This window comes from Dendrobium catenatum, unplaced genomic scaffold (genome assembly GCF_001605985.2).
Source record: "Dendrobium catenatum unplaced genomic scaffold, ASM160598v2 original_scaffold_61322, whole genome shotgun sequence".
NCBI lineage: Eukaryota > Viridiplantae > Streptophyta > Magnoliopsida > Asparagales > Orchidaceae > Dendrobium > Dendrobium catenatum.
In genome coordinates this window covers 943,167-968,360 of record NW_021379772.1, presented here as the reverse complement: position 1 = coordinate 968,360, position 25,194 = coordinate 943,167, and the positions used below count along the sequence as shown (strand labels likewise).

The window sequence follows — 25,194 nt, the reverse complement described above, 5'->3', positions numbered from 1 at the left end:
CCCTAATTTTACTACTTTCCTAAAATAGTGTTACTTATTTAGGAAGATTTTGAATTCAAATTCAAACCATTTTGAATTTCAAATTATTTCCCTAAATAACTACTCCATCTTAGGAAACCACTTCAATCTATTCCAATCTAAAATAAATTCAGATTTAATTCAATTCCCCACATTCAATGAACCTAGACACGCTCTCCCTAATTCAAATCTTCCCCATTAATTCCTAGGCCCTTTAATGATCCTCAAATCAATCATTTAAAGCCTAATTAATTCATTCCCTTAAGGCTGAGATTATTTTTAGACTTGTGAATCTATTTTCCTCCATATTCAAGTTCAAATTTACTTGAATTAAATTCCTTTTTCCCCTCCTCCCTATTGTTAGCCACTTCCCCATTTCCTTTCCCTTAAACTAGTTGACCAAGCCCTTATTTCATCCAACCCAACACCAATTCATACAGATTTTCACATTGCAAACCTGTTGTCCTACATACAAAAACCAATCATTTGATGTCCCAAAGGAGAGTAAGTGTTGTCCTGAATCTCTCGTGGCTTCTCCTTGCTGTCCAGAATTCCTGTAGGTAGATTTCTCTATGTTGTCCTCAAATTTCAGCAGGAATACTCGATGTCCTGCTTACTATACGGCTTTTCCCTTGCTGCCAGAAAATTTTAGCCAAGATCTTTGTTGGCTAATCCTCCGAAAAGGCGTCACTTGCTGACCAAAAGCTCCGGTACATCAAATCTTGTTGTTCGTTCTACATCATTAGGAGCATAACTAGTCCAAAGTGCCTAAAATCACTATAGATAGCACTGCAGCTCTTACTCAAATACATTTTTTTGTCCAAAAACTCGAGAGCTCGACTCTGAGGTGCCATGATGCTCGTAGAGAAAATTTTAAAAATAGGAATTTGGCTATTACATGTTCCTCATGGGATCGAAACTATTTTTATTATTATATTACTTGATATGACAAGTACACTTGCATTAAAAAAAGGTCTTACACTATAGAAAAATTAAATTTTCAATATAAAACTAAGTAGGGTGTGTAAGCTAAAGCACGACATTGTTCCACTCGCATAAGTAAGTAATAGCAGGAACAATGTATAAAAAAGAAGCTTGTCATACATCAATATTCTTGACCATGATAGATGATAAGGTTCATAGGCATAGAATTTTATAAAAACAGTATGCATCAGTTTTATAAATGTGGTGTGTTGGCGTTATTGACAATGATGGGAAATGAAATTAGCGGGCATTGATGTTTATGCTAATGGTGTGCATTGACTTTATTGTTATGGTATAAGTTGATGTTATTAGCGATAATGTGTGATAAAACTAATGGGTATCGACATTTATATCAATAACCTTAGAAGTGATGGCATGTGTTGACATTGATAATAACATACAATGAAGTTGATGTGTGCTGATATTTATGTAGATGTCTACATCAACTTTATAGACAATAATGTGTGGCAATACCATTGAAAATGACAGGCATTAGAATTGGCTAGTGTCAATGTTAGTGTCCATTTTGTGCATTGATCTTATAAACAATATAGTGTGTTGATGTTGTTGGTGACGATAAGAAATGAAGTCGATGAGCATCATTATTTCATATTAACAACTTATATCAGCCTTATAGACAATGACATGTGTTAATGTTATTAGCGATCAAGTCAACAGGTGAACTTACATGCAATATTGTGCTTTAATATTAGTGGCAATGAAGTCAGTGAAAAAAAGGTAGTCAACAACAATATTTGAGTGATATTGATCAGGAGATCGTAATCCAAGGACGATGCTTATGATATCATAATTGGGCAATGGGGTTGGATGATGGTAATCGATATGCTCATTTTTACTATACTTTAAAATGAAATCACTCAGTCTTTCACAAATAAACTCAATACTTAACCTAAATTTTTTTATTCTTATTTCAATAATTTATACACCCCAATGAACAAATGTGTTAATACTGTCAGTGTAACATAAATTTATTTGAGTTCTAACAAATATAACAAACGAATAATTTGTAGACTATTTGTTTGATATTGTTATCTTCTATTCTAATGTTGTGCAACATTATTCACAACGATTACTAATTATTTAATAAAATCATATTAATAAAAAAAAGTTGTTGCTTATAAAAAAATTTATTGTCAATAATTAATCAAAAGCCAAACTAAATATTTTAAAAATTTATATGTTTTATTTAATATCTTAATTTTAATTAAGATATAATTAATATAAATATTGTTAAACACAAACATTAAGGGAATATTGACAATCATGTTTCTTTAGAAAGCTACTGAAATCACCATTTTGACTCAGTGTTTTTGATGATTTTACATGCGTTGCAGGGCAGAAAATTAAGAGTTTGAAGCAAAGTCGTTGCAGTTCGAGCTGTGGCCCGTTGATTAATAGAACTCGTTACTCTGCGGACACCGAACGTAGAATGTCATCCGAAGACCAATCTAAATGTGCAACATCAGCAATACCAAGCAAACAGTAATATGAATCATTTGATTAGTCTTCAGATGGTGTTCGACGTCTGCACAGAATAATTAATCCTCACAAAGAGCCGCGCTCAAATAGCTCAAACAGCCCAAAAAAAAAACAAAGCAGTTTCTTTTCCTTCAAATAAACAGTAGTCGAGCTGCTTCTCATTTAGCTTTCATTAGAAAGCTATCATTTAGCTTTCATATAATAGGCTTTTTTCTTCACAAACCTTGAACCATATGTCCTAAAATAGTTTCTACCATCTAGGGAAGCAGAATGAAAAAGAGAAAAAAAAAAACCAGAAAATTTTACCAAAAAAGAGCACAAAAGAATCTATCAAAATATCAACATACAAAATACAAATAAACCTTATATGTTATTTAACTCCAGAAACTAGCAAAGTACATAATAATGGTTTTCATCCCCCAACTCCTCACCAACAAATGTAAACGTATACTCCTCTAAACTTCAAAACATATCCACACAGTAAAGAATTGTAAGCAATATATGAAGCAATTTGTTTATACCATCTATATAGACTTCTATCTAAATATAGTAAACAACTGCACAACTGAAATAAATGTCTATGGTAAATCTGAAAAGAAGCTCGGATCAAGAAATCCCAAGTCAGGGAAACCATAGTCCATTTGATCTAAGCTCCAGCACATTGTATCTGCTTTCTGCACCGGGCTTGGACTCTGCAAATTGCTTCCAGAACTATGGAGACTTGAGCCAACTGCATCTTCACAACCATTAGCAAAGCCAAGAATCTCATCAATGTGAAACATATCAAATGGCATTTCCTCGACTGGCTCTTCTGTTAGCACAGGATTCCTGCTATCTGTGCTCAGAGGATCTTCAGAAGATGGCTGAGAGCCAATGTTCTTTATCTCCTCCTTTACAGCTACAGGTTTTAGATTATCAGCTTCTAATGCAGTTTCTGATGAGGTAGTGGATTCAAGAGTTTCTGACTTGGGTCTTTTACACTGTTGAGCATCTGAATCTACCACAGATTCAGGGAGATTGACACGAGCATATGATCCATACAAAGCCCGAGCAGCTTCATCATAGGCAAGAGCAGCATCTAAGGAAGTATTATAGGTCCCTAACCACAAGCGACACCCTCGTCTCGGCTCTCGAATTTCCGCAACCCACTTGCCCCAAGTTCGTTGCCTCACGCCACGATACTTACAGTGTGAATTCTCTGGCCCTCCTTTCCCTGTCATGCATCCTTTCTTTGAGCCCTTTGCAGGTACTTTCCTCACACGCTGGGTGTTCAGAGTGTGCAGTTGATTGTTCTGATCTTTCCATTTGGAAAGAATTTCAGCTACACAGCTTGTTCCTGTGAACCTATTTCGTCTTCTTTTTTTCCTGAAAAAGAACTAATCAGAACACTAGCAACAATTAAGCACAATAACAGCTGAAGAAAAATTATGAACAATTTATCAAGTTCAAACCAAAAAGGAGTATTTTCCATGTCAGACTTGCAAAGGTGTCACTAGAAGCTTTCAAATTCATTGCAATTAAACATAGAAAATTAACAGCAGTAATATATTAGCGTAGCAATTAGAAAATGCATAGCTCATAAGCAATATAAAAAATGAAACAAAACTGCAAAGCAATGCAGATAATTAATATAAACATTGGCAGTTTACTTCTACATATATCCAATGTATTTAAAAAATTATTTAACCACACAAATGGGGAAAAAATACGCAAGTTGCAAAAACAACACTAAATTCAGTGAGGTCTGTCAAGTTTGATTAGGAAAAAATAGATTGATAGTTAATTGATTTATGCTAGACAAAAAAACTGATTCATTTTATTACATTTTTTAAGAGGCCACACTTGGAGGGGTCATTAGCATGCCTTCATTACAACCTAAACGTCAAGGAAATGCTCTTGTTGTGTGCAAATCTCACACTAGCAATAACTTCATGGGTCGAATGAGCTCGATTTCACAGCTTGCTACCATATGAAATCCTTTCTACAGTTCAAAACATAAGCACCTTGGCGCCACATATCAAGCAAAATAACACCAAGGCTTCCAAAAATGCACAGAAGCAGCTTCTGCAATCAAGAATGTAAGTTCTTATTCTCTAAATAATTTTTTGAAGTGAAAATGTTTAATGAACTTCCTTACATGAATATTGTAATTTTCAATAAATGGTACCAAGATGATTGAGTATCTTAATATCCATACCTAGCAGCATAAGCAACTCAAGTTCACCCACAATGCCTTCCCTGCTTTTCCAGTAGAAATCATCAAAACACCACAAAGATGGAACAAAATCAGAAGAGAAGTGATATTCAAACCAGAATGCAAAAGCTTCAGAACAAATTAATGCAAATTTGAATACACATGGTGCTGTAATAGAAAAATATCATAAAATTAAGGCTTTCAGAAATTTAATACCCTAGCACAAGTTGTACAAAACTAGAGTTTTCAGGATTTTAGTATTCCTAACCCTTCAAAACAAGAAACTTATTCAATCTACAGAAATCATTAAGTATAATTAAGGGTTGACCCAAAAGCTCCAAGCCTATGGGAGAGGAACAAACACTCATTAATTCTATATCAACAAATATTTCAAATATTAATATCCCATGTGGAACTAAACTCAAAACAGTAAATACATAATAGGGCAAGCAAAGAAAAAAGTTACAATCATTCAAATCTTCCATGAATATGGTAATAGGATCTCAGTTTGGTTCAGAAAAACTTCACTCCAACAAATTTATACAAACTATACAGATGTATCATCTCTTCCTTCAATCAAACATAACTCGAACACTTGTTTAGAATAACCAATTCAAAACGTTAACATTCAAGAAATAAGAACATCATATTTTGACATATTTGATCATCCTACAGGAAGATAAGGATACAAAAACTTCAGTTCCTATGGAGTGATGAACAAACTATCCTCAATTCCAAAACCATCACAACCATACTCCTTAATCCCTCCACCTAATCTCGTATAGAACACCGAAATCAGTAATCCAACAAGAACACGAAGACGGCGCCCTAATGAAACTATGATCAAACCCTAGACACGAAACCAGAAACCGAAGCATTTAGAGGATGATACCACAAAGTTGAAAGTTTCCCCAAAAACCAAGCGAAAGATGTAATTTTGCAAACAAAGAAGGCCTACCTTTCTTCTTCCGCCATCTCGCTCAGCTGCTTCTCGGCTGCTTTGTTCGTAGTCTCTTTCTATAGATGCTCTCCTATGTTTCTTCTGGGTGGCAACAATTACTTAGAGAAGAAGCAAAAGCAGAAACCAGTAGAAGCTTTTATAGGGTGCTCGTGGCTATTAATGTATGGGAGCACCAATCTTAAGGATTATGGAGGGTGGATCGTATTCCAGATACGCTCCGCCTTTTACCTTTGGAGAAGCTTCTGGGAGTAGCCTATTTTCTTTTTTTTTTAATTATTATTTGATTTTTATGATTTTTTAAAATAATTTTTTATAATAAATAAAAAAATTTTATACTAAAATTTTTTTTTAAAAAATAATAAGAAAACTATCTAAATAAATTATTCTTATTAATGTGAAAGGTAGAGATTGCCATTTAAATTGCAGTTTTTTATTAGGAAAATTTTTAATCATCTATTATAATTTCTATTTTATTTAAAGAAAATTTTGAATTAAATTTTAAAATTATATAAAACAATTTTTTAACCAAAAAATAAAAATTATTTTTCTTTTTTCGAAAAAAAAAAGACATTGCAGTGGCTAAGTACTACATTTTTTTTAGAAAGGATTAGAAGAAAGAAAAAAAGTTATTTAAAAAGATAAACTATAATCACAACTCATTAATGTGAAAATTTGGAGACTATAACTTATAAGGCAAACGGCTCTCTTATTATTTTTAAAACAGTTTTTTTAGTAAAAAAAAAATCTAAATTTTTGTACTAAAAAATTATTTTAATAAATATGTTTAATTTGAAGAGAAATCAAATGGAATAAGTTTTTAATAATCATTATAATTTATCCTTTGTTTGAAGATAAATCAATAAGTTTTTAATTATACATTATCTAAAATTTTGAACAAAGATAATTTCTTAGAATACACTTTACTATAACTTCATTTGAGGCATTTTTCTTAATGATTTTTAAATTAATTTTTAGAACAAATTTTTATTTTAAAACCATTTTATATTAAAAAAATAATGAAAAAAAATTATCACAAATAAAACATATAACTAACTTCAAAACTTTTAAGATAAAAATATTCTAGAACTCTTTAACTCATTTTAAACTATATTGCAAGACACTCTGTAATGGACTTGCTTTCTAAAGCTTTTTTCGTTGACAAATTTTCTATTATTGTTAGAAAAATCATGCTATAACTATTAATTAATACTCTAAATTTACTTGAATTCATTGTGCATAATTATTAATATTACATCAAAGCTATCATTAGACATCTGAAAAATTGATCAAAATGATCCATTATTTTTTTCTAAAAGATCAAAATAATCTCCAACTATATTAAAAGACCATTTTATTCCCTCATGTCCTTAAAAGAAATCAAAATAATCTCATGATGAACTTATTTTGATTTCTCGTCAAGGAGTCTAGAGATAAAAATGATCTTTTTAATATAATTTGAGGCTATTTGATCATTTATGAAAAGTATTCTCTCTTAGGCAGATCATCCAAAGTTTCCAAGCAGAAGTTCTTCAAAGGAAAATGAAAAAGAATGGAAAAGAAGACCTATTACAGTAAAAAAATGTCCAACAAAACCAAAACAATTAAGCCTGAAGACCTGTACAATCATAAACACCAGTAAATTAACCTTTAAATTGCCGTCACTATCGAAGAACAACAGATCATGGGGCCTTCAAAGCTACAATAGGCTTTGCTTTGTTTCAAATAATTGCTTCCAAGCTACTTCTCACACTGAATAACCAGAGAACTGGTTTACCTGGATTGGACGTCATGGAGAAGTCAGAAGAATGAATCATAAATTTGGCCTTCTATCATTATATGGGCTATCTTCCCTCCGTTCATGCTTGCAGGTATACTGTGACTCCAAAATCATTCAGTTTCGATAAGAAATTACGTGGTTCAAGGATGCCATTCTTCTGTTGCCTGGTTCAGTTTTCTGTTATCATCAGACCAAACCAGTTTCCATGGCCCTGCTTTGCTTCCTAGCCTATATACAAAATGAATATTGTTAAAATCAGAGAGAAAATGTGATGTTGCAACTAATAGGGAGCAGGGCAACTGAAGACCTCAAGAATCCAGCAGCAGTTCTCAGGAACATGAAGAGAAACAAGCCTGCCCAAACTCCAGGAAGACCAGAAATGGCAGAAGCAATAAGCAGGAAAACAGAAGAAAGCAAGCCCACAAGAACCTGCAAGGAAGATGCCATCTCGGCTTATTATTCTCACTCTAACGCTTTGTTTGGGACGGCTTTTTTACTGATTTTTGAAGCAACTTTTTAGTTAAATATTAATTTTTTTGTACTAAAAGATGCTTCAAGAATCAGTAAAAAAGCTGACCCAAACAAAGCCTAAGAGTTTAGAAGAATTGGTGAATCTGAGAGAATTAGAAATCAGACCATGGAATATGCTGCATAGGCATAGTCTGAGACGCCATAATAGAGCCCATCGAACACAAAAGCAAGGGCATTGATTGGCTGTGATAAAGTAACAAACTGCAAAGGCACTTCATAGTTAAAATCCACATTCTTATTCATGTTGTATAGGAGGATTTGGATTCTCTCCAATTTCCATGGTAACGGCTCTTTTTGTAGTTATCTTTTCTAGCCATTCAATTCATATTGGATGGATGGATTTAATTGCAGTTTACCGTTTCAAAACCCGGATAGATAAGACTTCGTTTGGCTCTTCCTCTCTTTTTGTAAAAGATAATTTTAGAAACAATGGTTAAAGAAATAGAGTTTTCTAACAGAGAAGCAAATATCATAAATCTTTTCAAAACAATAGAAAAATGAAATTCCCTAAAAAGCATTTCTATAGAAGCGTCTCATCCAAACAGCAAAAAAAAAAATATTTCTCCATTTCTAAACTAAAAAGGAAAACAAACACCGAAACAAACAAGGCCTAAAATTCAGCCATCAAATGTGAAATGAATGGATGGATTTGGTACCAGTACAAATCCCGTTACCATGGTAATTCGAAAGGATACAAATCCTGTTCAAGAGTAAAATGTTCAACTATCAAAGTTACCCAAACCCCAGAGCGAATGATATTTAGGACAGCTGGATCATTAGTGAATACACTAGAAAAGGCCTCAAATGACAGGTACAGAACAAGAGCTAATATGATTCCAGATATGACTCCAATCTGGAGAATAAAAAATAAAATTTACAAAAGATGATTAGTGGAGTAAAATATAGATTTACTGAAGAAAAATTCGAGTGGAATTTCGATCAAAGTTTTACCTGTAAAGCTCGATATATTACAGTACGAGCTTGTTTATAATTTCCCTTGGTATATTCACTTGCCAGCAGAGCCTGAGAAAGATACAAATCACAGAACTTGTCAAATATCATGACATAAAATGTATCATACTTTGATATTTTTTCGGTTTTTTGAGAAAAAAATGGCCAAGAAGGATTCTATGATACGGCTAATCATGAAAAAGATGAAAATTTACTGTATGATTGGGATGTAAAACCGTAAACTTAAGTTTAAAAACATTCAATACAACAGAGCAGTTCAGAATCTAAAAACCTGTCCAGCTAAAGCCAAAGCATCATTCAGGAGAGATACTGCCAACCAAACTTGCAAGCATATTTGATGAGCGGCCATGGGAATAGGACCTTCTTTTGCAGCCATGGAAGTTGCCAATGTCATGGTCAGAAGAACAGCAATTGTTCTTGCAATTAAGAGACCACCTGAAAAACATTTTCCAAACACAATGATTACTATAAACTCTTCAAGCCACTGAAATGTGCATAACTATGTTCATGGAAAAGATCAATATCTTAAACTACAGCCGTTCATGTTTCGAAAAACAAAATTATCCAACAAAAAGATTAGCCTGCTGCTGGAACCTGAGAAGGCAATTTAAAGAAACTCATTTACAATTCCTCATAAATGAGCCTTGTATCATATTGTACTATTTATTGTGCTTACTACTATGCCCGTTTCCTGACGGATACTGTTATGCCTTTTTCCAAATTATTTGCACAACTCTTATCTATAATTCCTTCAGCTTATTTGCCCTAAATTTAGTGATCATTTGAAATCAAATTATGATGAACTTATGCCAACCATGTATACTAATATAGAGATAATGGATTTATAAATAGAAGTTTTGAGACAAAAAATTTATTACATTTGATTAAATAAAAAATTATTTTAGTCTTCAATGTTGTGTGTGAAACTTAAATATGCGATTCCTTCTAGCATAGTACAAAAACGATTAACTAATTTCAAGGGAGTTTTTTCCATGTTCCTGCTTAAGGCCAAGATTTTTTACTTTGGTAAGTTAGTTTTCCTAATATAATTTCTTCAGCAAACTATTGTTAATCCTAGACCTTCTTATCCTCCAAAATTTAATCAAAACAATAAGTTTAGAAATAGAAAGTGACTTTTGGAAGTTGTAAAGTCAGACTGCTTCTATTAAAAATTTGAAAACTCAATTAGGTCAACTAGCAACTTCAGTTAGAAGTATACCTTTTGGATTAGTTCCAGCAATATTGAAGTTAATCCAAAGGAGAAAGGAAAATATTCGAATGAAAATCACTTGAGGGGTAGTGTTGAATCCCATCCAAATTGATAAATCTAGGCAAATAAATTTAGCGCTGTTTGGGAGGCAACCCATCTTTGTGTTTAGTGTGTCATGTTAATTGTTATTATTTTTATGTTTCATGTTGCATATTTTGTTACAAAAAAAAACAACACGCCGCAACGCTGAGATCAACACCGCGGCGCTTGTACGTGTCAAAAACTACCACGCTTGTTTAGTTATAAAAAGTTAAGTGCAGCCAATTTTCTTGTCACTATTCTTTTTCTCTCTAACTTTTCAAGAATTCTTTCAGGTGGCTGTTCTTGCTTGTTCTTCATAATTTTGGGGATTTCTAAGTTAATGAGTAGAATGAAGAAAAACATTCTTCCTTAAAGAAGAAAATCTCTCTATGAGAAAGAAGAATATCTCTATGAGAATGAAGAATCATTTTTTGCTTTGAACTTTCAGAGTTCTTCTATTGCTAGTACACTAAAAGAATTCAAAAATGAAGTTATTAAAGATACAAAGGTGTACATTGCATAAATGAAGAAATTGCATGGGTGTAAGGTTCTCAATTATGAATTTTCTTCTAGACAAGATGTTTGGTTTTTTTATTCCCGAAAGAAGGTTTATCATGGAAAGATTAAGTCTAGATGGACCGAGCCATTTATTGTTATTCAAACATATTCATATGGTGCAATAAAAATTTAGGATCAAAAATCTTTTCACATTTTCAAGGTTAATGATCATAGATTGAAATCCTACGGATGATGATGAGGAGGATGCGGATGAGAAAGATTGTGGTTAGAAAATTTCATACTATTTGATCGGAGAGAGAGAAGAGCAATGGTTTACCCATGTTTTGTAGCATGTTTTTCTTTTATTTCTTTTTCATTTATTTGCTTTGGGGGAGATTTCAGTGATGCGATAGTTTATCGTGATTGTAGTTCTTGGTTATATTTGTTATGGCCGTGAGAACCAAGGTTACTGTGATGTGAGAATGGTGCCTTAAGCACTAGCTATGATGCACGGACACGGACACGGCGACACGGACACGACACGACACGGACACGGGACACTGCTATTTTTTGAAAATATAGGACACGTGTTTGGTTTATATGTATTACATATTTTTTAGCCTTTTATCACTCATATGAAAAGCATGTTTCATTAACTATAGTTCTAATATGCTTGAATTTACATTTAATTTAATTCTCCTTAAGCTTACACTATTATATTGTCTTCCATATTTATTTAACCAAAATAAAAATGATAATTAAAAATTATGTAAAATTAGGATAATAATAAAACTCTATATTATAGTTTAAATGAACACCACATTATAATTCATAGATTGAAAAACTTAATAATTAACTTAGATCATTTAAACTATTGACTTAACTTGAATTTATAACTTATATATTTATACATTGACCATTGAATTAAAAAATAAATAATTACGGTTAAAAAACAGATATGTGCGTAAGTTAAAATTGAAAATAGTAGTAACTTGAAATTGAAACAAGTGATCTTAATAAATTCTTATATTAAATAATTAAGATTGCAAGAAGATATAAGCAAAAATTGATATTTAAAATCATTAATTATGTACCAAAAAATAAAAAGAATTTAAAAAAAAGAAAATAATAATAGTACATTCAAAAATTAGTATCAGTTAAAAGTTTAAAAGTTCGACTATAATCTTATACTTCAATTTACAAAAGATAAGATAAGTGAACTAATACAGATGATGGTGAACTGATGGAATTTTAATTTTAACTACAAACACATTTAATCTTTAAACTATATTATTCATATCAATACTGAATAGTCAATAATTATAGTCATAACATATAAATTCAAAATAAGCAAAGGTAAGGGTGACGGGTTAGAATATTTTTTAGGAATTTTCTAAACTAGAATTAAAGTTTTGTTCATTTTAACTACTTCTAAACTATGATGTATTATCCAACATATTAATAATTTTAAATTATCAAATTTTACTTTACTTAATTAATTAATCAAAAACGCAAATTACTTTATTTGTTTGAGAATAAGCAAAACTTCAACCTGGGAAAAATTTGATAAGTATAAATTATGTACTGTTTATTATATCTGAATTTCAGTGAAAATGTGTTGTTTTACTTATTTTTGTATAGAAAAACAAAAAATGGTGAAAAATATAAAGAACATTCAGCACCGCGGTGTTCGATGTAACACCGTCGCTGCGCACCTTTCAACACTGCCGAAGCGTCAACTTTTGGACATTGCAATGCTATCGTCTATGTTTGCGAGCACTGCAGCGGTATCACAGGCAACACCGCAGTGTTTGAGGCGCCGTTGCGTCGAAAAATCAGCTTGGCAACGTCGAATTCTCAGAAAAATGAATGTCACAGCATCACATATTTCAACACCTCAGTGCCATTTTGGCCAATTGAGCGTTGTAGCGCTCTAATTCTCACAATGCCATGGCGTTACAGTTATAACTTTTAAGGGACACATCACTCAAGCGAAAAGACGTGTCTATTCACTTGATAACTATTCCACTTTATTAAGCGTGGCGACACGGCAAATATTTAAACGTCGAGGCGCTAGGTCACTTGTGAGCGCTGCAGCGCCACACTTTTAAGCGCCGCAATGCCAGATACCCTTTTTGTATTTTCCTATAAATAAATGTTATGTTTTGTTTGTAGATGAATTCAGTCATTTATGTAAAACTTAGTACTTTTTAGCGTGCTTCTCTAGTACCCTCTTAGAGTAAAATCTAAGGAAGGCTATGGAAGTACATGATATAATCTATTGAAGTGTTTAGCTTGTGTTTGTTGAAGCAACTTTGAAGTGAAGTAAAGACTGTAAAGGAGATACTTTGATCATACTTGGTGATAAAATTTCACTACTTTTCTTGTACTTTGATTATTCTACGAATACAATAAAAATGAGTTTCCTTGTCATTTATTTTATGTCTGGCTAGATCTATTATTTTGGATTGATGATGTAAAGAGCATATTAAGTACTAATGAAGACTCTTGTACTTTAAATATTTAATGATGTTCTCTATTATCTCTCGTTCTTCGTTTAATGCATATAGTGGTCATGTGTGTAATTAAAACCTAGTGTGATGTATAACATTGACAAAGAAATGCAAGAACAATCAGAAATATTGAGATAGAATGTTGTCATGCCTAAATATAGGATGTTTAAATATTCTAGGTTTTGAAAGATATATTATAACTGCGGAAGGTCAACATATATCATTTTCACCCCTACAAGCTCGACAAAGATCTAGGATGCACATGCTATGAATCAGATCTACAATTAAAAGTCTCATTAGAAAAAAATATGATATTTGCATTCATCAATCCAAAACATTTTATTAAACATTATATCAACTATTCTACTATTTTTACCCTGTGATAAAAAATCTAAAAATATCATTTTTATTTTAGTAGAATAACTTATGCATTTAGAATGAAGTGGGTTCGACACTCTACTTCATCATTTTATTACTTGATTCAGCACGTATATTTGCGTACATTTAAGTAAGGCTTTTATTATTGACATATCTAAGAAAACATCAGCATTGACCCCCATCAATTTACATACAATGCATCATTATAGTTACATTAGGAATCCTTAGCCTAATCAACTAGATAAGCCTACTTTTTTTAACTAAATCAATAAATAGAAAACTAACATTTATGCTTTTAATATTTAAGATAGATGATATATGTAAACATCTCAAGAAAAGAGCAAAGCTTGGCAAAAAAATGTTCTCCCTTCCAAGCTCAGCATTTATCTGATAATAAAGCATTAGCCGATCTTTCTTACAATTTGCATTATAAAATCCCTGTTGCCGCACCATTTCTTGAAGAATTTGACCTGGTTTAGATTCTCAACTGTGCAAACTAATGTCGATAACTTAGTTACAGTTTAAAGATCCAGGTAAAGTAGAAACAGGAAGTCAGCATTTTCCCCAATTTTTCTCCTAAAGGTGGCGCTTATTCCATGAGTTAGAATCCAACCACAAGCGTGCTAATCAGCACAACTACTCCGGTTTAAAAAAATTTTAGAGTTTAGTATGTTAATCACCATCACAACTATATCAGCCTTAAAAACTTCCCCAGTAATGTCTTCAATTTGAAAGATTTTCTTCAATATTAGTCAATCAACTAATAGTATGCACAAGATAATCGTCTTTTTTCTTTATTACAATGCAATTTTTCAAATTAATGCCAAACAGAACACAATAATACGATTACGAACCAGAGGAAAGATAGCGAACAACACCAACACCCATGTTTGGAGGAATAAGAATTACTTTCTCATTTAGCTTCCAAAGAAGGATAAAGGCGATGACATACCTGTTAAAATGTGTATAGATTGAATATAAGAAAATGTTTGGTTAGAAAATGCAAAACTAAAAAATAAAACTTTATAAACATGATATCAACAAATACTGCTTTCAAAAGCATCTCATAAGCAAGATGTACTCTGAAACTACAGTGGCTATGGCAGCACCCCCAACGCCAAAACCAAGATAAAATAGTAACACAACATCCAAAGCTGCATTCAGTAAGTTTCCAATAGCTGTATCATCAGAGAACAAGAGTAGTAAGCATATTAAACTTATATCGTACAATTAAAGCATAAATCCGTCTATAAGGTTAAATTTCCAAATATTTATTGCATAGAATACAAGTTTACTTGGATGAAGCCGTAATTTGCAGGGATCATTGCAAAAATTGTGATAAGACTTTACTATATTTTCCATAGGTTTTTTCGGCAAACAAGCTTATAAATAAATGATATATCCAAAATCAATGATGAAAATAACAACTAATAGACTGACACAGCAAGAAAGGTATTTTTGTTACAAAGTTTGAATTTAACATCCTAAACCTAAACTTTTCCCTAGACCAAGATTAAGGTACTACTAATATACAATCATGAACTCAAACTATGTCCCATCGTACAAGGATCTGCGGCTTAGTGGTTGGAGATGATTGTTTCTTGGAAATGAGCATATACGTGAAAAGGTTGGAGTAGCTCCAGTGGAAGATAAGGTTAGAGAGAGTCGCCTTAGATGGTTAAACGGAGGCCTTCCGATGACCCGGTTAGGAAAGTTGAGGTATTAGATTTGACTTATGTTAAGAAAGGTAGAGGTAGACCAAAAAAGACTTGGTTAGAAAATATTAGAAATGATCTTTCTTTATTAGATTTAAATGAGAATTTGACATTTAACCGGACACAATGGGAAAAAAGGATTCATGTAGCCGACCCCACGTAGTGGGACAAAGACTTGATATTGTTGTTGTCTGTCATCTTTAAGAAAAAACCAGTACCAAACGTACTAACAAACCAATCAAGAAAAGGTTTACGAAAATTCTCATAGAGAATAAACATGTAGAAAGGTGCAACGATAAGACTCTAGAGTAGGGGTGCAACCGAGTCAAGCCGACTCGTGAGCCGGCTCGGGCTCGACTAATTAACGAGCTCTACCTTATCGAGTTTCAAGCTCGAGCTCGAGCAGGATTTTGAGGTCATTGGCATATCGAGCTCGAGTTCATTCCAAATTAAGCTCGACTTGATTACTCGTCAAGCAGCTTAAGTGGAATCCGAGCGGCGGAACTACGCAAGGCAAGATCACGACGCGGGAGGGCTCCGACGTAGGCTCAAACGACAGAATCACAGGGCGGGCGGGCTCGGACTGTGGAATCGCGGGGCTGGCGGACTCGGAGGGTGGAATCGCGGAGCGGCCAGGCTCGAACTGCTAGCTCACAGGGAGGGCTCGGACGTAAAAAAGCGGAGTGGCGGGGTGGAATCGGGGGCGGGCCACGATAGCGCAATCGGAGCTCGAACCGGATAATCGATCCGCTTCACGAACCGTTTTTAGTAGCACTAGCCGAGCTCGAGCTCACCTTTTGAGCTCGACTCAAGTTCGAGCTCGAGTTCGAGCTCGAGTTCGAGCTCGATATTTGGCTCCCGAGTCAAGCTCCTGTGCGGGGAGAGCGTAGCTTCAAGCTCGAGTTAGGCTAGACTCGAGCTCGACTCGACTCCTTTACAGCTCTACTCCAGAGTCAAGTTAGTAGTATTCTGACTGAAGAAATAAGGAATCTAAAGCAAATATTAGTGTAAGAACTGATTTCTTAATGGAATCATTACTTGCTTTAATTGCTGAATCAAGTCAAGATGGGCATAGATATGTAAATTTGTGTGATCTAGCTGCATACCTATAGCATATAATGGTGTCTTTGTATCCATGAAACCCCGAAATGTGCCTTGTGCCGCAAGTGCTATGACTATAGGCGGAGCACCATAAGCTCGGAAGGTAAGAAATTGTTCAGCTGGCACACGCATAGGAGAATCCTGAGTAGATGGAAGCATAAGCAGTTACAATTTAACCAAGAATTTCTAAAGTCAAATCAACCAAAAAAAGATGAGATTATACATTAACTCAACAAAAGTATGAATTTAGAAATACAAATTAACGATTTCTGAACAGTACTTTACTGCATACCTTTTTGGCAAGTTGTTTGAGACTGCAAATGACCAAAGTAAATTTTTTTGTGTACATTAATTACAATTCAAACTGGTGCAAGTTACCAAAGTAACATAGTATGACCATTATGCTAACGAAAGAGCCCTTCAAAGACAGTTTAGTTGTATAGCCAGAAATTGGAAGGCATTAATAGAAATTAATTGCATGGAATATGAGAAATGAAATATATTTTGAGTGAATGGAGAAGTCATAATTCAGAGCAATTAGATCAATTAAAATAATGATCAATACCATGTCTAGCTGCTATCATACAAACCTATTTTGAGTGTATGGAGAAGTCATAATTTGGAGTAATTAGATCAATTATACAAAATTTCACATACAACAGGAATACCCATGATATTCATTAGCAGTCCAGACCCCAATGATAATGCTAGTGCTTCCAAAATCCCAATGCCAGCAGCCAAAGCCAAAGAAGTTGATACTGCTGGGAGATGCTTCTTGCCGCTCATCAACATTTCAGGCTCTGAAAGATTGCCAACATTGTTTTATTTTTTTGCAATATAAAACTGAATTAAACAACATTATAAAAGAGGACAATTATCAACTCATTACTCTGTGTATTGCTTCCCTCATTACTGTTTAGTGCTTGCTGTTCTGCGACCAAAGATGTTGTGACGTTAAGTAGAGGAACATTGAACAATTTAGAAACCAGATTGAATACTGAAACAGAAACTCCAACTGCTGCAAGCTCTACTGAACCTATTCAACATCAATGAAAGCAAGATTACTACCCCAAAAGACATGGCAAGAAATGTGAGTCATATACAGACCCCACTTCATGAGATACAAATGTTCAAGAGACAGATGAGATCAGAATAAGAGCCAAATGAAGTAAAAATAAGAGTTAACTTCTTAATATAACTGATAGAGACTTTACCCATAAGCTTAATAATAAAGGTTCTAAGACTATAGTGCTTTTTTTTTTTTTTTCTGGCACTCTAGTTACAATTGTAGCCTTTAAAATCTTCATGGATTACAATATGGACTTCCGGAGAACAAAGAAAACCCTATGACCTATGTTTAAAAAATATAAATAGCTCATTGTCTCCAAAAATTTTACGAAGTTGATTTTTTTTTTTTTTATGCAAGTTGGGTGCATGATTCCTTCGAGGGAGACACAGCTATGACTACCTAACTTTCGGGGGAAGTCATCTCCTTGTGCAGTATAAGGCCTGAATTTTAGTTTAGCAGCTTCTTTCATTGACTTAATGTCTTATAAATAACTTGTTATTGGTTTGTTAGGATTCTCAATTTTGTTAAAATTGCAATTACTCATTAATCTTGTGTGATTCAAATTTCTCATTGGTTTCTTCAAATTTATCAGATCAGTGCATTATCATTTAGATTTTAATTCTCATTTTTGCAATTACCATTTAAAGAAGGCAAGTTGCTAGCTTATTTAGTGGGCCATGATATTTGAATCATAAGTTACCTTGTGTAATTTGCATACATTACAACATTCTAGCTTACATTACACCGGCTCTAAACTGTCTATCTTTGAATTGGTATTAGAGCCATAATTGTATTATCATGTCAATTAAATGTAGGACACATTAATTGGGTTAATCAAAACTAATAAATGATGAAATTTAAATAGGATTGGATAAGCTATAGTTCTAGATAACCACAATATAACAATCATAAGATTTAATATTACATTTTTACATTCGATGAGGGGTATATGGCTTTAGAAAATTTTCACAGTGGGTCAATTTTTTAAAAATATAATAAGAGTTGAATGTGCCGTAATAAAACAATGCTTAATTAATTTGGTGAAAAGTTATTATTAAGTCATGTGTGCCATGAAACATAGATTTAAAGATCAATGCATTTCATTAGGTGAATTAAGGGATTAGGTGCAAAATCAATTTTTGGATAATAAAAAAGGTAAATATTATATGTTTGAATTATGCAATGCTTATCAGTACGCCAAATATTATTTATCTTTATATTATTTATAATTATTTATTTTACTGAAAATCCTAATTGAGAAATTAGAGATTAAATAAGTAATAATTCACCTAAAAATTTGGCATGGGACAAGATTTGAAATTGAGTAATAATTTAGACTGAGGTGGACGAAAAGATCTTTGGGATATATGCCTCACATGGAACACTTGAGGCAACACCTCAGTGAGTATGATGTGCCTCAAACCTTTCTTTGATGAGCGTAAACCTAATTTGGTATTAGAGTTTTTTTAATTTACAATCTCAAAGCCCGATTACCCTTATGATTTAAACTAACCTTATTTCATTAAGAAAAACCAAAAACAATGAACCCATTTAGTCATTATTTTAAATTTAATAAATATGCTTGTTAATTTTTATTGACTTGTGAAGATGAAGATGATTTGGATTAAATATGAGACAAAAATTGGGAGGATGTTAATACAACTGAAGATGAGAGGAGAGAGAAAGCAATTAATAATAATAATTATTCTGATGAAGACCCTCCCTCTATGTGATAAGAGTAGGCGACACTTTTGAATTCATAAATTATAATCATAAACTTTTTGTTTATGTTGAATTAATAATGAGAGAGAATTATTTACTTTATACTTCTTGTTTATGTTTAATAGTTTATCTTAGACTTTATTTATAACTTTGTGTTTGAAGCATTGTATGAATTTTATAATCTTATTTTGACTTTTATGATCTTAATTTGATGTTAGAATGTTGCTTATTCTTTTATATTTTTTAATAATTTAATGCTTTAAGTTTGAGGCTTATACCTCAAATACCTCCAAGCTTGTGCCTCACTTGATGAAAAGAAAATAACTAAATACTCGATGCGCAATGTTAAAACATTCCAAGAGGATTTATACATAGCTTTGGATATTTATGAGCATTACAATCATTTTAATCAAACTATCATACATGAGATTCAAAACTCTAAAAAAAATAATGCCATTATCTAAGTCGTCTACTATATACACACCAACACAAGAATCATACATGGCTGAAGTTAAACCAATCGAAGAAATGGTAATTCCAAAATATTTAATAGGGGATATTCTAAATGCAGAACATAATTTGCAGTTAAAATTTGGATATTTCTATATTGAACCATATTCATGCACATGAATCAATATTTGAGCAAGAATTAAAATTTCAATAGAAGACTAAATTTGAGCATAAGATCAAATCCGAATCTAAACTTCTAATTGGAATTGAGTTTATTTCATAAATTGAAGATGAAATATTAGCCAATCATATTAAATGTAGAGTAATCTAAAAACACATGAACCACTCAATCCCAAACGAAATATGAGCTATGATACCAATTTTTAGGAAATGCAGAATTAAAGAAAATCAAAGTTGGCCTTGATATACCAATGGCCAAGCTTAGGCCTAAAGGTAAAGGGCAACTATTTACTATTTCTCCACCAACATATTTATCAACTATCTGATACAAAACTAAATTCAATCCCTCACATACATTAACAAGAAGAGATAATAAATTATGAGTTCCTAATAATAAAATAGAAGCCCTCAATAAGCTTGAACTTTTGGCTTGATAGGTAGCCATCCGCCATCATTGGGCTCAGTTTAAGCCCTTTAATCCCCCCTAATAAGTGGCATCAAAGTTGAAGTTTAGTTGGGAACACCTATATGATGCAGATTGTGACTTCCATGGGTCTTAGAGATTTTTCTCATGGCTAATGTGGAGCATAATTTTCCTTATGAAGAAAATGCACAAGGGACTACTTTGTTTGTCATTACTCTACGTTGCTTGCATAATTTTTCCTTATGAAGTTTAGTTGGGAACACCCACTCACATTGACTTTAGAATAGGGACGAGCAATTTGTTTGTCATTACTCTACCTTGTTTTCACAGCTTAGCAGTACTTACAATTTATATGAGGTGCATGATTTCTTTTAAACAGCATAGAAGCAGTTACTTCAATTTGTTTGTCGTTGCGCTACTTTGTTTTACATCTTAGTAGCACTTACGATTTATATGAAGTGCATAATTTCTTTTTAACATCATAGCAACAGTTACTTCAATTTGTTTGACTTTGCTCTACTTTGTTTTCATAGCTTAGTAGTTACTTCAATTTGTTATAGTTTATGTTGCTAATATTTCTTTAATATTTTTTGCAGATGGCTTCTAGTGATGAGCCTTCCTGGCGATCGATCAAGAACATCTTTGGTAAGTGCAAGAAGATGACAGTGACTCATCTCGTAAGCCTATATGTACCGAGGGGACCTCTTCTTCTCAGCCTGCCACTCAAAGCCAGCCAAGCCCACCTTTACCTACTCCTCCAGCTAATAGTCCTCAATTTTACTCTTCAAATCCCAGCTTTCTTTGACCAAACCCACATATAGTACTCTCTTCTACCCTTATTACCCCCATCACCTTCTCATGGAGTCCCACCCATTTATCCATATCCACCATATGTCCCACCATTCTATCACCCACCACCCCCTCAGCTCTCTGTAGGTAGACCTTCCACCCTGGATGCAGCAAAACAGATGTCAAATGGGCTCATGTTGATTGAACATAAGGGTGACACATACGTACTTACTACATTCTTAACATTACTAAGATAATTTGAGAAATATTTCCACCTAACACATTTTATGTAGGTTTTATCCGTTGAAGCAACCCACACATAAGATATGGGACATCATACGGAGCAAGTTTGACGCTCCTTATATTTCTTAGAAGAAAATCCCAAAGGTAGTGTGCAACATGTAGTTCAGGGACTTTGAGGTTAGTTACTAACAAAAATATTTTATATTGTATCCTTTTAATTAAGCTAACAAAAATATTCTATATTGTATATTTTTTATGCATAAATATTTTTATTGGTTGCTCAAGCACAATGATAAGATTAGAAAAAAAATTGAGACGCCTACGAGACATGTTTACGAACATAAGAAAGTTAAGCAAGTGTGGCCAATGCTTGAGACATCATAGATTATACTAGAAGGAGAGACCAGAATAGATAGAACTGAGCTTCTGACATTGGGGCCATAGGTAGTTCCCTCCATACTGGGGGCTCAGTTCCACACAATGCGCACAGGCAACATTTGGTAAGAATTTTAATAAATTTTAATAATTTATTTAGTTATGAATGCTAATATAAATATATTGCAGAGAGAGCTGTTTGACAGAGAACCGTCTACTGTTGAGTTGCATAATCATACCAACAAGCGATAAGAGGACCAGAAACTGATGGATAAGTGAGCGAAGCTAACCTATGTGAGTATATAAGCTTAAAATTTTAAGTGTCATGTGTACATTGATTAATCTTATATTAACTTTTGTAGGAAATGTATACACGACTTCAAGAGAGTCAGGCTGAAGCAGTTAAGGGTTCCTCTAGGAGATTTGCAAATTATTCTGACTACTGCGCTTGATCGCAAGTAATAGGTGGAATGTAGAAAGGATATATTTATGAATTAAGCTCGCAAGGCTACACGTACAAGGGGAAGATCTCTAGTGGCTCTAGCTTCTCAGCAAGAGGCCAAGAAATTTTGTATAGCCAACAGGTGGTTGCCCTTAGAATAGAGCTAAATCAAGTCCAAAGATCATAAGTTGACATACAAATGCAGATACATATGCAACAAAGTTAGATATAGGAGTTACAGAGAATGAGGGAGCAGTTCAGTAGAAAGTAGCCGGCATCGACAGAGGAGGAGAATGACGAAATAGATTCAAATTAGACTGTGTTATTAATGGGCGTGTTATTACTATGTGTTTATAAATTTATGTTCCATTTTTATTATATAACGAACTTCATGTTTATTTTATAACTATTTGATAATTACAAAATATATTCTTCTGATCAAATGTCTTATTACTTTAGCATCAATATTTATATTCAATGTTGAAATGTGAAGATGACATATATATGTTTTGACTGTATGATTGCAGGATTGTTGTGTTGTACAATAATGAAGAGAATGGTTTGTTTTTTATTTTTGTTTATGGTACAGGTTTCCGGTGCATTTTTGACAGATTATCCGTCGGAAACATCGATACGACGAATTACAATAAAATTTATGACGGATATTGAAATTACCAGTGGTTTGTTTGTTGGAAAAATGCGCTAGTTCTTCCGTCGGCTAGACTGCCAGAAAACGATCCCAAAAAACATTGTCTCTTTGCACACATTTCCACTTGAAGTGCGCCGGTAAATCTGCCAAAAAGGACTCCAATGAACGTTTTCTACTGGAAAAGTATTTCTGACGCGCGTTTTATCGTCGAACCATTTTCTGCTAGAAATCCACCGGAAACACAATTTTTCCAACGGATTACTGTCATTTCCAGTGGATTTTGGCCACCGGAAATGCATATTTTTCCTGTGGTGTTAATTGATAGCATTTTAAAAAATATTTTAGTTGTCCTAAATTTTTCATTATAAAAAGAAAGGCATCATCTTTTGTTTGTATATAAAAAATTAGAATTGTATTTCTACACAATCAAAATATAGTTAAAATCGCTGCAATAGCAACAGGGCATAACCATCAGCTAGGTGAACCTATATTAAATTCCTATGCGTTTTAATTGCTGATCTTCTTTTCTATTTTTTTACTCTTGGTGTTTAGCCTATTTCCAAACACAAGAGAAGCTGGCTCTCACATATGCCCCACACAAATGCAGAGAACTCTCATGTATGTGAGGGTAAAAGGTTGAGAATCACATATGACCAAAAATATAATTTCACATCAAAGATAAAAATAAAAGTTGATATATGAATATTAGTAGTCTACTTTATGTACCTTAATAGCCAAAAATAATTTCACATCAAAGGTAAAAGTAATAGTTGATATATTAATATCAGTAGTCTACCTTATGTACCTTACTCAATAGCTTAAACTTTTGGGTTGATGGACATACATCCGTTGGAATATTGGTCTAATTTGGACCCCTTCTGTTTCACCCTCCTAACAATTCAAACCCCTCACCTCAACTTGAGGCGAAATTATTCTGTGCGGAGTCCGGACAGAAGATTTGTCCGGATATATGGGTGTACACACAGTACAAATTTATACACATTGTGTATCAAATCTTTATACACAGTGAGTACACTCACAGTTCGGACGATTCTTCCCGTCTGGACTCCGCACAGAATAATTTCTCCGACTTATAGATCTTAAATTGAGATGATGTCAATTTTAACCAACTACTCTATATAACCTGATCAATTCAGATTGTCATTTCTGCATGTCATGCAACGATTCATCATTAAAATCAGAAACTGTGATAATCGACTCGTGCATAGTACATTGAAGCAATTATGTATTCTCTGAAACAATCATTTGGGCAGTGAAATACCGATTGGAAATAGAAAAGATAAGCCAATATCGATTCGTATACCTATGTGGCCAACGAAAGCAGTATCCACGAGAGAAGCAATTGGGTCGGCACCCAAAGCCAGCGCCGCCGGCAAAGCTATTGAAAGTATCTCAAGCCCAACATTGTCAACCCTAAATAATCATCATTAAAATAGATCAAAATCCAATAATAAAGTTCACATTTTTTTATCTACTTCTATAACGAATTGAAGTTTCCAAGAACCTTATTCGACCAAGAAGGCCCGAGATGGAGCGGATAAGGAGGTAACCGATGGGCTTATCTGTATGAGGCTCAGCTCGATAAGCCTCCGCCGGGTCATCCTTGGGAGAGCTAGGCGTTTGTTGTGAGGAAGGAGAAGACAATAACAGTTTGCTCCGAAGACGAAAGCCAAATGAGATAAGGTTTGTTCGGAAAGACGAGAGAGAATGGGTTTGCTGAAATGGCCTTTCTTTATTTGAAGGATTGGAGCATTGGAAGATAGGATGAAGGATGAGCAAAGTTCTTACCGCCATGACTGCGCGGAAGAGGGAGAAAGAGGAGAACTACCCGTTTTCCGGTGAATTTCAGTGAAAAGATATTTTCCGTTCTTCTACTCATCTGCAACCAGAATACTGAGTTACTAACCTTATCGTATTGGTTGAGAGGTCAAAGATAACTGTCTATAGCAACCGGATATTATAATGTGCCGAGGCTATGCTGAAGAACGGTCCGTATTGCTTGACGAAAAATTCAATAAATAAGCAATAAATTAATAAATATTTAATAAATACTCATAATTAAATATTTATTGAGTATTTATAAATATGCAACATATACTCAATAAATTCGTACGGTTCTACCATTTGGACTCCACACATAATGATTTTTCGTAGTAGACCTCAAAATATAAGAGATCAACGCGGATGAGAGCAAAGTGGGGTAAAAAATATAAGTATTGCGAGAGGAAAAAAATAATAGAAACGAGCGACGTAAAACTTTCTGTTGCTTAGTGGTGGGGTAAGGGGAGTGAATTGTCAATTTTAAAAATATTTTTTTTTACATTTTTCATTATGACTTTGACAATTTAAAAAAATTAGAATTGTTAATATAAAAATATAAATTACATTAAAAATTTA

General features: G+C 33.4%; 2 protein-coding genes across 7 annotated transcripts; both read right to left on the bottom strand.

The window, feature by feature from the left end:
- Positions 1-2,853: 2,853 nt before the first annotated feature.
- On the bottom strand, positions 2,854-5,788 carry LOC110112950 (dehydration-responsive element-binding protein 2A-like). Of its 5 annotated transcripts, none has more exons than XM_028691740.1 (4): positions 5,655-5,770; positions 4,700-4,740; positions 4,419-4,566; positions 2,854-3,867 (listed from the first exon to the last, which is right to left on the bottom strand). In XM_028691740.1, the coding sequence occupies exons 3-4, from the start codon at positions 4,469-4,471 to the stop codon at positions 3,081-3,083; spliced, it is 840 nt and encodes a 279-aa protein (XP_028547573.1). In that variant the 5' UTR covers positions 4,472-4,566; positions 4,700-4,740; positions 5,655-5,770; the 3' UTR covers positions 2,854-3,080. The 5 variants fall into 5 exon arrangements, with proteins under 5 accessions (XP_028547573.1, XP_028547574.1, XP_028547575.1 ...); XM_028691741.1 differs by having other exon boundaries at positions 4,640-4,740; positions 5,655-5,769; XM_028691742.1 differs by having other exon boundaries at positions 4,700-4,743; positions 5,655-5,738.
- A 1,409-nt stretch (positions 5,789-7,197) lies between these two features.
- Positions 7,198-24,749, bottom strand: LOC110112929 (protein DETOXIFICATION 44, chloroplastic). Of its 2 annotated transcripts, XM_020845313.2 has the most exons (13): positions 24,302-24,742; positions 24,101-24,210; positions 17,323-17,469; positions 17,091-17,233; positions 16,439-16,574; positions 14,699-14,795; positions 14,472-14,569; positions 9,209-9,372; positions 8,917-8,988; positions 8,702-8,818; positions 8,071-8,166; positions 7,742-7,863; positions 7,198-7,662 (listed from the first exon to the last, which is right to left on the bottom strand). In XM_020845313.2, the coding sequence occupies exons 1-13, from the start codon at positions 24,589-24,591 to the stop codon at positions 7,575-7,577; spliced, it is 1,680 nt and encodes a 559-aa protein (XP_020700972.1). In that variant the 5' UTR covers positions 24,592-24,742; the 3' UTR covers positions 7,198-7,574. The 2 variants fall into 2 exon arrangements, 1 of the variants encoding a protein (XP_020700972.1); XR_002305103.2 differs by lacking the exon at positions 7,198-7,662 and having other exon boundaries at positions 7,811-7,863; positions 8,071-8,366; positions 8,661-8,818; positions 24,302-24,749.
- Between the last annotated feature and the right edge of the window lie 445 nt (positions 24,750-25,194).